Genomic DNA, 11,787 nt, shown 5'->3' on the forward strand with positions numbered 1-11,787 from the left:
ACAGCATTGTTCACAATGGCCAAAAGTAGAAACAACCCAAAAATCCATTAATTAATGAATGGAAAACCAAAATGTGGTATAATGGTATAGTGGAATCATAGTGATAAAAAGAAACGAGGTACAGATACATGATACAACATGGATGAACCTTGAAAACATTATGCTAAGTGAAAGATGCTAGACACAAAAGGTCACACATTATATGACTCCATTTATATGAAATGTCCAGAATAGGAAAATTCATAAAGACAAAAAGTGAATTAGTAGTTGCCAGTGTTAATAGAGGGAAGATTGAGGAGTAACTGCTAATTTTCTGGATAGTTGCACAATCTCATATCTTTCTAAAGGATAGATTTTATGGTATGTGAGTTTTATCTAAATAAAATACAATTTTAAAGAATGAGTCTAAACACAGAGATAAATATAAACATGTTTACTGTCAAACTTTATAGTGCCATGTCAATACAATAGGCTTAAATAAATACATACTTTAAAGAGTGTAAAATATGTTACCATAATTTAAAATACTTAATAAAACTCCAAAACAGACCACATTTTTATTTTACACAGTTATTTCTAGTGCAGCAAATGTAAATATCTACAACACTTGAACAATTTCAGAGAAAATAATAATTTGTTTCAGATGTAGCTTAATCATAAGAGTTGTCATCTCTTCCTCTCATTTCCCAGAGTTCTTCTTCCTCTTATAAAACCTTGTCACAACTCCCTGTTTACTGTTGACTTTGCCAGTATTCAGTCAGCACTCCTCTGTCACTTTTTGGCACATGCTAAGTTATTTGATGTGTTAGAGTTTTGATTCTCACATTCCGTGAGGGTTGAGCAGCTTTGGTAATTCCTGACCGAGAATTTCTTAACGCCAGTGATCAACCAATAGCAGGAGATTCCTTAGAAATTCATAATCTGCTTATAAGTAAACATAAATACTTGCTCACACAGGCTTTCTCCTCTTCCAGAACACCCTAACATGCATAATAAAGCAATTAAGGACTAACTAGTCATGTTTACTTTTTAAAATTCCACCAGATTAATCTTTTATGAGGTGAGATTCTATCACGGATTTAGAAATCTTACATAATATAAAAAATTATGCTTACATATTATGATTGACAAACATCTTTGTAGGATTGCAAAGCACATCCATATTTCTACATTTTTTAAACAAAGATTCATAAATTGTACCTTTCTTTGTTTGCACTTATGCTGTTGTCAAGTCAGAATATTTGACCTCAAAGAAGTTTTTCATCATGAAAACCAAACATTTCTGAAAAAATATCTGACAATACACAAGCGGTCCATTCAATTTTTGCTCTCCTGATATTACCATGTTTTTTAAATCAACTGTAGTAAAATGCTTAGAACTTTATACTGGTTAACATTATGTCTTGCTAGGGGACAATATTTTCCCTTTTTTTGAAAGAAATTTACACAGATGTAACATAATTGGTTAATAAACAAAGAGGTGGTGTCTAGGATAAGTAATTCTTGCCCCATCAGAGTTCACAACATTTACACATTTAAAAAGTCCTTCAACAATTGTAATGAATTAAGAATTAGGGAGGAGTATACTCTATTCAAGTCAAGTAAAAAGACCACACTCTTTAAGAACCCTTTAAAAAACACTGAATCCCATAGGGATAAAAGTGACTAAGACTGTGCTTAGTAATCCTGGCCCAGGGCATTAAGTAGGATTTGCACCGTTAGCAACACTCTCATAGCAGTTGCTTATGGGCATTCAAAATTTGTCATTTTTTCAAGTTAGAAACAGACTATTTTTGGCCAATTTGTTTCCTATAAACTTTTGATAATTATTATTCAACCATATAATCCCCAGTTGAAGTACTGTGAGGGCCAAAGAAAGAGACAAAGCCACAAAATATTGTGTTTATCTGCCAAGATTTCACTGCAAGCAAAGGAGAATTAGAAAAGGAATTCTGAGCTTCTAGAAAGTCAGCCTTTTCACCTTTGCTTAGAAGAAAATATCCTTTCCCTTCAGTAGCTAGCACTTTCTTGTCCTGAAAATAGGAAAGAGAAGATGAAGTCTTTTTGGCAGAAGGCTGGCCTTGCCCACTGAATTTTGCTGCGCTGAATTTGTGGCGGATGCCACAGTCCCGGCCATAAATATAGCGGTACATAAGTGATAAGGGCCAAAGACAGAGGAGAGCTCTTCGTTTCTGCTGTCTTCTGTGTATCACTCTAGTTCCCTGCATGCACCTGTGTTCCTGGCAAACATAAGAGAGTAATCATCAGAACACTTAATATTCTGCATACTGACAGCAGCAACAAAGTGCACCTTTTAGCACAGACCACTGCGCACACTTTCACTAGGATAGTGCAAGTTTGAACACCCAATTCTAGTCAGGACCACTAAACTCTTCTGTATAGCACTGTAATGGTGGATACAAGTCCCTACATATCTGTCAAAACCTACAGAATATACAACACAAAGAATGGACCTAATGTAACATGTGCATAATACTAACATTGGCCCATCAGTTGTAACACTAATGCAAGATGTTAATAATAGAGGAAGTTGGGAGTTAGAGTAAGTAGATATGTTGGACTCACTCTACTTTCAGCTCTATTTTTCTGTAAACCTAGTACTGCACAAAAAGTAAAGTACATTAATTTTAAAATATACTCAGAAGGAGTTGACCCTTCCAAATTCTCACAAAGCAGAGCAGAATGGGTGAGAACACAAATTCCAGAATCAGACTGCATGTATTTGAATCCTGGTTACATCACTCACTAGCTTTCAGATTTCAGGTAAAACACTTAATTTCTGTGTCTTGTCCTTCATCTGTATGATGAAAAATATGGTAATAGCCTCCCACCATTCCCAATTTAGAACAGTTTCTAGAACATAGTAAGTGGTATATAGGGTCAGCTATCTTTCATAATCATTATCTTTCATAAATGAAACAACTCAATAAGCCTGTTTCTTTCTTCATCTTCTACAAATAAATGAAACAACTTTCCAGAAGGTACCACGAAGGTAGGGATTCCTTCCATCCCCAGAAATTGGCAGGTTTGGAGCATTCAAGGAGAAACAGAATGTGTAGAGAGGACACCTCGCTTATAACCATACGTGATTCTTAACTCTTACCTGATTCTTTTGAACTTAAAGGATGCTGGAAGGCATTTGGTAGCTTCCATTTGATTCAAGGCTTTGGCAGCTGCTGTGGAAGACATGAGAACACTAAGTAAAACACTGTCTTCCAACATGAAGAGAGAAAAATGTGTAGAATGTGCAATGGCATGCTCTGGTCGAGAAGGCAACTTACCTGGCGGGGACAAATCTCTTTGCTGCAAAAGAAAGAAAATCATCAATTCAAACTAAGCAAATTTAAGGACATATCAAATTCATACACAACATGACTTCATTTATCAAGGGTTGCAAACCCAGTGCTTCGGGGCTCCAAAATCATGAGAGTGCAAACACGGCAAGGTGGCAACTAGGGTAAAATGCAAAAATGCACATCCATCCACAACACAGCAGCTTCCTGATGCCAGCAAATGGTTCCAGGGTCACCTTGCCAGGTTCAGCTCCCAATTTTTCATGAGAAGCCTGAAATCTGAATTTTTATGTAAAATTTCCTATTTTGTAAATGTCAGAACTTAATTCAAAAATGTTCAAGTACTCTAGGTCAAATAAACCATGAGTGTGACCAGATGTGCTCGCATATTCCTTATGAGATACTCCCATGCTTAAGCCTGTATTCCAAAGAAATCTTTTTAGGAAGCATTTTATCCACGTTCCGGAAAGCACTAATTATGGTAGTCTCATTGCACAACTCCTGGGAGCATCAAATAATTTAACACAAAAAGGCACCTGCACTCACATGTTTATCGCAGCACAGTTCGCAATTGCAAAGATGTGGAATCAACCTAAGTGTCCATCAACTGTTCAGTGAATATTGAAAATGTGATATATATATATATATATATATATACTTTATATAGAGAGATTTATTATGTATATATTATTTATTATAGATATTTATGTTGTGTTTATAATATGTATGTTTTATGTATATATTATTTATTTATATATTTACTCAGTCATAAAAAAGAATGAAATAATGTCTTTTGCAGCAAGCCGGATAGAATTAGAGACCATCATTCTAAGTGAACTAATGCAGACACAGAAAACCAAACACCACATATTCTTACTTATAAGTGGAAGCTAACTTAAGAATCTGCAAAGGTATAGAGAATGGACATTGGAGACTCAGAAGAAGGAGGGTGGGATGAAAGGGAGGGATGAGAAGGGAGGGATGAGAAGTCACTTATCGGGTATAATGTGCACAGGTAGAGGTGGTGAGGACACTTAAAGCCCAGACTTCTTAACCATTATACAAAGCATCCATGTAACCAAAAACCATTTGTACCTCCCAAAGCTATTGAAATAAAAATAGCACCCTCTGGGGTTGTTCAATGGTAGCACAACTAATATTGATATTTCTCAAAACTTTTCTCACACTGAGTTGTACTGCAATCCTTTTCCTAAGACTTCTGGCAAATTATACTGCAGTTTATTAGTATTTATCTAGTAATTAGATTCTAATAACTGTTTAAATTTGTAAGACAGACCATGACTCATCAATGAGAAAAGCTATATTTTCAAAAAAACTTTTGGAGTCCCTTTATAAACTCCCTTACCTTTCTTGCGAAGGTATTTCAGAAGCCAGAAGAGAAATGATCCTAATGTCAGGAAGGAAGTTGCAGCAGCCGAAAGTCCAATTGCCAAGGGAATGTTGGACTCAGTGGGAGCTAAGGAAACAAGTAGGGAAAAACAGTCAGGAAAGGGTCTTGGCCGTAAAGTCTTTCGGTCCTGTTCACTTAAGCTTTTCTCTGTATATTGATTACTAGGAACAGAGGAGCCTCTCATTCAATACGCAAGGCAGAAACATGATATTAAAGACCTTTGAGATCTGTGCTAAACCACCTTGAGGCTGTCTCCTATCACTGTCAGGCAGAACTCTAACTTGTCAAGGTCTTTGCAACTACACACCATACCTTGGTTAACACTGCACTTGTTCTCGCTCTCCCTCTCCCTCTCACTCTCCTTCTCCCTCTCCCTCCCCCTTCCTCTCATTTTCCATTTCCCCTTCCTCCTTTCCTCTCTAGGTCTCCTTTTCCCAATTGTCAGAATTTTCCCAATTGTCAGAATTAACCTAGGCAAATTTTTTAGTTTGGATAAAATGGATAGTTAATTCTCACAGCAAGATAGCTTCTCTTTTTCTTTTTAGTCACCCAGACAACCACCATCAATCAATGCATCACCTTCGCAGGTAGGCAGCATCCCAGACCAGTGTCCTGTGGCACCACACATCAGAGCTTCAGAGCCATTGAGGGTCCATCCTTCAGGACATGCAAACTTGCACAAGGTGCCAAACACAGGCTCCCCACCACAGGTCATGTTGATCTTTCCCGAAATTGCCAGGACTGGACATTGTACCACTGCAAATAATAGTTACATGGGTAGAGGTTAAGAAAGATCTACTGGGAAACTTCTAAAACTGGCCTAAGAGTCACCAATAAATACTTATAAGCACTACTTAGTTTTCAGCATGTAGGAAATAAGGATCAAGCCCCTTGGGGCAATCTAGGTTCAGAAACTTATGATGTATTTGACTTGAACCCTAAAAGTCTGAATTCAGTTCTACCTTGGCAGGAGGGAACCTCCTGTGTCCACTGTCCCTGAGACGTGCACTCAAGATGAGCTGCTCCATGTAATTCAAAGCCTTCCTCACAACTGAGGGCACAAGAGGTCTTGTAGGTGAATTCTCCAGCAGGAGAATGGGCACACCTCACCAAGCCCCTCGGGGGCTGGTGGACAGCATCACATTTCACAGCTGGAAGACATGAGAGAGCACTTTAGAAGTTAGTTTGCATCCAGCAGCAACAGGTTTCTCAAGGTAACCAAGTACCTGAGCTCTTGAATAGCTTTTATCATAAAAGCAAAAACAAAAACTCTACCTTCACATGTAGGTTTCTCACTGTCCCACTCTCCTGTGGGGCCACACTGGAGCCTTTTGGATCCCTTCAACACAAATCCCTGTTCACAGGAGAACTCACAGATGAACCCACTTTGGAAACTTCCAGAAGCACTAGGAAGACAATTCATGTAGCCTCGCTCTGGACTGGACAGGGCACTGCACTGGAAAGCTGAGACAACAAAATTATGGTCAGAAAATATGACAGCTGAACTAGAGAGTACCTGGTATCTGATGAATGAATCCATTTTGGGGCAAAGTAACACATGGAGAAATCAAGATTCTTCATTATTCCCTGGACAACTGGGAAGATGGCTGTTTTTCCTTTGAATTCCAATTTCCTCATTATTAATGGCACTAATTAAAGGACAACCTTTAACAGGAAGCTTGGCTCCTGAGCACTTTTCTCACATGCAGTTAGAGTCAAGAGAAAGACTTTACACAGTCAGAGAGCCACTTACAGAAGCTCCTGGGTGCTGACAGAAGGCACCAAAGAGAAAGAGGAAGAGAAGAATTTGTCTACTTTACAGTTTGGTGTTGCAACTTTCTGCCACCAAAATCATTCTGTGCTACCTTTGATTAGAAGACTGTGTCACTGCCTGGTAGTGAAAACTGCTTGTGTTCAATCTCCTTGCTCTTGCAAGTGAATTAAGTTTTAGTGCTTATGTGTATCAAGACTATCTCTGCAGCTGATGCCATGCTTGTAACATTCCCATCACTGATAGTTATGAACCATTTCATAAGAAAGACATGACAAGGGTTTTAGACTCAAGTCATGTTCTCATTATTCTGCTTTTATTTTTTTCTAAAGCAATTTCCTTTAGATCAAGAAGTCTGCCTACTCCATACCAATGTCTTTAAAGTTCTATCAGCACAGCACAGTTAAGAAACCAGCAAAGCACTCACTCTTATTACATACCATCCTTTCCTTGGCCAAGCACTGACTCTTTTAAATGAATCTGAAAGGGGCAAGTTGAGTCTTGCTCATCAAACCTGATTTCTACAGTTAAAGGGGGCAGCTGGTTGCATTTTCACTGCCTAGCTTTGAAAATTGCTGCTCTTAAAGAAAGTATAAAAGAAAGGAAATTGGCTTACCTTCACAGACTGGAATCTCCTGTGTCCATTGCCCTTGTGCAGTGCATTCAACCTGGGCTGGCCCCTGCAACATGAAGCCTTTCTCACAGGTAAAGTCGCAGGATGACTTGAAGGTAAACTGTCCAGCCGGGGAGTGGCTACAGCTCACAGAGCCATTCTGAGGATGGTGGATGGCAGCGCATGTCACAGCTGTAGCAAATATACCCATTTATATTTATATTAGCAGGTCTGGCTTGCCCATTCAAGTATGGACTGAGAAAAGGAATGTTTATATAAGTCTTCGTGTGAGCAACTCTACCTTTACACACGGGCCTCTCGTTGTCCCAGTTTCCAGAGGAGGTACACTGAAGGCTCTGAACTCCCATTAGTTCAAATCCCTCTTCACAGTAAAATGCACAAGTTGTGTTCCAGGGGAAACTTCCAGGGCTTTGGGAACATTCCATGAACCCATTGATAGGATTTGTTAATGCATCACATTCAACCACTGTGGATTTGAATGAGAACCATGAATTTTACAGAAGAATGATGTTTTCATTTCCTACTTAAATGGAATTATAACAGACTGAGAAAGCTTCCTTCAGGGGTAGGTCCCAACGTCCTATGTCAATTCTTGGAGACATGCATTCCCACAATAAAGCTTTTATTCTTTTTTCATTTATATTTCTATCTTCTCAGATTAATTTCTACATTGACTATACTGAGTGATTGCTGATCTATTTTATTATTTATTTAAGAAAAAAATAGATTCTGGATCAAGATTTATGACTAGTTGTGATAAAATAATACTGACATACATAGGACAGTCATTTATTCTTGCCCAGCAGGCTGAAGGACTGATTTTTCCCCCCCTCTGGTTCTGAAAGATAAGATTGAGAGACAAAAAGAAATATTGAGACTGCTTGTCACAGTCTTTGGTTAGTCCCATTGCATGGGAGAATTAAGGAAAGAAGATGAGAAAGCCATTAAGATTTCTGGAGTCTCACTGTTAATGGTCTTCCTTACAGATCATCAGAGCTTCAGAAATACCCATTTCAAATGTAGAATATAACTTCTCTCAAACCAAGTGGGTACTAAATTGGCTATATAGGTATATTGGCTGAGATAATAAGTTGCATTTAAAAAAAATGTTATAAAGTTGGAAAAACACTGAGGCAGTGAGGGATGAATCAGAGACTTACCATTGCAGGCTGGAACCAGAGCACTCCATTCCCCAGAGGACATGCACCACACAGTCTCCATGCTGCTTGGCAGGTAGCCCCTTTCACAGTGGGCAGAGCAGGAAGAATTGTAGCTGAAGTTCCCCAGGGGGTGGCTGCAAACCAGGCTTCCATGCTCAGGGGCTTCCTGGGCTTTGCAGGTTACAACTAGAAAAGAAACTCAAATCAGCATGTTCATCTCTCACCTTATATAGGTGGGAAGAACACTGGAAACTATAACTACAGTTTATTTAATACTTCCTGTATGCCAGGCACTAGGCAACCATAAGCCTATGAAGTTGTCATTATTATTATCTTCGTTTTACAATGAGAAAAGTCTGGCCCAAAGCAAGATGCTATAATGAATAACTAGTGAATCTGGAACTCAGACACTCATACTTCATAGTGTCAGCTGTAAACCACCATATGCTCCAGGGAAGGGGAGGGGAGGGGAGGGGAGAGGAGGGAGAGATGCATACCTGACTTCAAAGTCAGCTAGGATGTGAGATGGTGCTACCATCTCAAGTGAAGGAAGAGGTGAGAACAACACTTACTTTGCTCACAGTTGAGTCCACTGAAGCCAGGGTGGCACTTGCAAGTGTAATTATTGATGGTCTCTACACATACACCATGGCCACTGCAGGATGTGTTGGTACAGGCAGCTGTGGAAAATTCAACTCATGATGAGGATGATTGTTATTGTGCTTAGAATGAGTTCCTTTGAATCTAGGGTCAGCAGAGACATCACCCGTGATACGGAGTGCCAAAGTTTGTAACTGAAGTGCTTTACAAAATGCCAAATCTGAGTTTTGGGCTTGTCAATTTTAAACCTTAATGTACAGACATCAGGCATATAGTTGTAACTGGCACCAAGCACAGAAATTTCACTTTACTACAACTCTGAAGACAGTTCTCCTACCACATGAAACAAGTAACTAAAGTAGGTATTATGTGTGTGTATGCATTCTACATAAATATAGAACCAGACATATGTCTACAGTATATGTATATACATGCATTATTGTCTACATTCACACAGAAACAAAGAGATTCTTTAGCAGTTAAACAGGATATTTTTAAATCATGTATTTTAGAACCACACTGGAGGTGACTTTTGCATACTGTAAGCATGTCTAATACTATAAGAAAGGGATTGGCAGTAGTGGGAAACTGCTGGTCGAGGGGGTGGAATTGGCAGTTGGGGGAAATTGCTAGGGAAGGGAGGGGCACACCTCATCAACAAGGGTACTTGCATAATCAACATTTGTATATGTAACCCTGAATTGTGCCCCACATCTTTTAAATTAAATTAAATTTTTAAAAAAGCACGTCAAGATGCCCACACACTGAAACTACCTCCCACTGCTGCCTCGAGCTCCCTACCTGTATAGCACAATGCAAGCTTCTTCTTGTTGCATCTCTCATCATTCCACATGCCCATGTCTTTTTCTCTCTTAATGTAGATCTCCACGCAGTCCTCATTGCTTTGCTTATTATTGGGTTCACCTGGAGCCCAGTTTGTGGCTTCTTCCGTCAGAGGCTTCTGGGTTCCTACCCAGATCCACACGTTGTTGACTTTTCTGATTCCAATCCAGTAATAACTTGGGGAATAGCTCAATATAGAGTTTAGGTACTTAATCTCTTCTTTGTTTTGGATGGCGACCAGATGTGTATACCGTTCCTGACAATAAGCACTGGCCTCATCATAAGTCATGGTTTCCGTGGAGGTATTGTAAATCCAGGCTCCACTCTCTTTAATGAGAAGCACTAGAGGGGAAAATAGAAAAAGAATGGAGGAATTTAGCATTGCTACAGTTGAACTCTGTTAACGGGGATTTCTGGTTGTCTTAATCTGGGCCTACTATGGCCTTTGGGATGTCTCAAACTTTTTACCTTTTCAAAAGCAAGAAAAGGTATGTAGCCGGGCTCGGTGGCTCAGCCTGTAATCTCACGCCTTTGGGAGGCTGAGGTGAGTGGATTGCCTGAGCCTGCGGGTTTGAGACCCGCCTGGGCAGTGAGACCTCATCTCTACAATAAATCAAAAGATTAGCCGGGTGTGGTAGCACGCGCCTGTAGTTCCAGCTACTTGGAAGGCTGAGGCAGAAGGATGGCCGGAGCCCAGCAGGTCGAGACTGCGGTGGCTGGGAGCGGCCACTGCACTCCAGTCTGGGCGACAGAGTGAGACTCCAACTCAAAAAAAAAAAAAAGAAAAGGTATGTGTGAAGAAACTACCATTTGTTGTTTATCTCTTTTGGGACTGGTCATCTACTAGTTGCCTCACCTGCACTAACCTATCACAACCTTAGTATTCCCACTTTATAGCAGAATAATAATAAGAATAGCTAAACTTTATTGAGCACTTAATATGCACCACCAAGCACTGGATGAGGCACTTTACATGAACCATGATAGTAAATCCTCACAGGGTGTCTGGGAAATAGGTCGTTTATGACCAACACTTTACACATAAGGACATAGAGGCACTAAGACGTAAATTACCCCCAGTTCAGGAAAGAACACACTGCAGGTGGAAATCAAGGATGTGGTTGAGCATCCTACAGTACACAGGGTAGCCCCACACAAGGAACATTCCTGTCTGAAATGTCAATAGAGTGGACATGAGAAATGCTGGTCTAATGAGTGACCATGACTTACCCAAAGTGAGGGCAGAGAGAAACGGTGGCACAGTCATAATTCCAAAAGTTATTTTCACCAAAGGAGCAGACTTGAAATACTTTTCTGGGAAGAAAAGAAAAAGTACAAAGTTAATTACAGAAGGAAATCCTAGTTAGCCAGTTACATCATTCTACCATGATGTTTAAAGCAGCATCTCAAGATTTTAGGTGAAGGACTCCAGTGCCACAATCCTTGTTTATTTCAAATAAGTTTAATCAATGAATAAATACAAAATTTAAGATTTTCATCATTTAAGACAAAGAGGAAAGACAGGTTTCAGCTACAGTGAGACTTATACAGATCTGATTTTTATCAGAAGGCTTTTTAAATATCTATCCAGCATTAATAACTCTATGTTTCACAGCCCAAGGCTGCTCTTATAAAGAATTCTGCACTTACTGTCTTGGGAAGCAGTTGTTCTGGGAAGCTGGACTCCTCAGAAGTGTCAGCTACCACTTCTGTATAGTAGTTCTGGTGTGAAGTCAGCCAAGAACAGCTGAACATTACCTCTGCTGAAGCCCTTTTATAGGAGAGTTTGCTTCCTGTGAATAAGAGGAGGATGTTGTCCAAATCCAGCAAAGAGGAAATCCCCAGTAATATCCAAAAAGTTTCCCGGGAATATCCACAAAATTGAACACTACAATGATGTCAGATACTCTGCGCCTCAAATCTAATTCTCCTTTGTCCATGCCTTTATATTTTACATACAATTTTATTAATATGACACAAATGCATAATTTTAAATCCAACTAACATGAAGTATATGTCTTTTACAAGTCTTAAAACTTTCTTATTAGTAGTGT

General features: G+C 39.4%; 1 protein-coding gene across 1 annotated transcript; it reads right to left on the reverse strand.

The window, feature by feature from the left end:
• Positions 1-2,187: 2,187 nt before the first annotated feature.
• On the reverse strand, positions 2,188-11,397 carry SELE (selectin E). The gene is made up of 14 exons (XM_008061352.2): positions 11,384-11,397; positions 10,964-11,047; positions 9,692-10,075; positions 8,863-8,970; positions 8,291-8,476; positions 7,411-7,596; positions 7,113-7,301; positions 6,001-6,189; positions 5,688-5,876; positions 5,305-5,481; positions 4,681-4,791; positions 3,303-3,324; positions 3,125-3,197; positions 2,188-2,240 (listed from the first exon to the last, which is right to left on the reverse strand). Exons 2-13 carry the CDS (start codon positions 10,998-11,000, stop codon positions 3,140-3,142), a joined length of 1,836 nt encoding a protein of 611 aa, XP_008059543.1. The 5' UTR covers positions 11,001-11,047; positions 11,384-11,397; the 3' UTR covers positions 2,188-2,240; positions 3,125-3,139.
• Positions 11,398-11,787: the final 390 nt, after the last annotated feature.

This window comes from Carlito syrichta, unplaced genomic scaffold, assembly GCF_000164805.1.
Source record: "Carlito syrichta isolate Samal-C Ts95f unplaced genomic scaffold, Tarsius_syrichta-2.0.1 Scaffold305213, whole genome shotgun sequence".
In the NCBI taxonomy this organism is placed as follows: Eukaryota; Metazoa; Chordata; class Mammalia; order Primates; family Tarsiidae; genus Carlito; species Carlito syrichta.

Bases quoted from the DNA above. Each gene is read 5' to 3' on its own strand.
- SELE (XM_008061352.2), bottom strand. From the start codon at position 11,000: ATGACTGTGCCACCGTTTCTCTCTGCCCTCACTTTGG. The intron at 5,877-6,000 runs GTAGAGTTTTTG...CATGTCTTCCAG, and splicing joins TGAGAAACCTACATGTGAAG to CTGTGAAATGTGATGCTGTC. The intron at 3,198-3,302 runs GTAAGTTGCCTT...TGTCTTCCACAG, and splicing joins AAGAGATTTGTCCCCGCCAG to CAGCTGCCAAAGCCTTGAAT.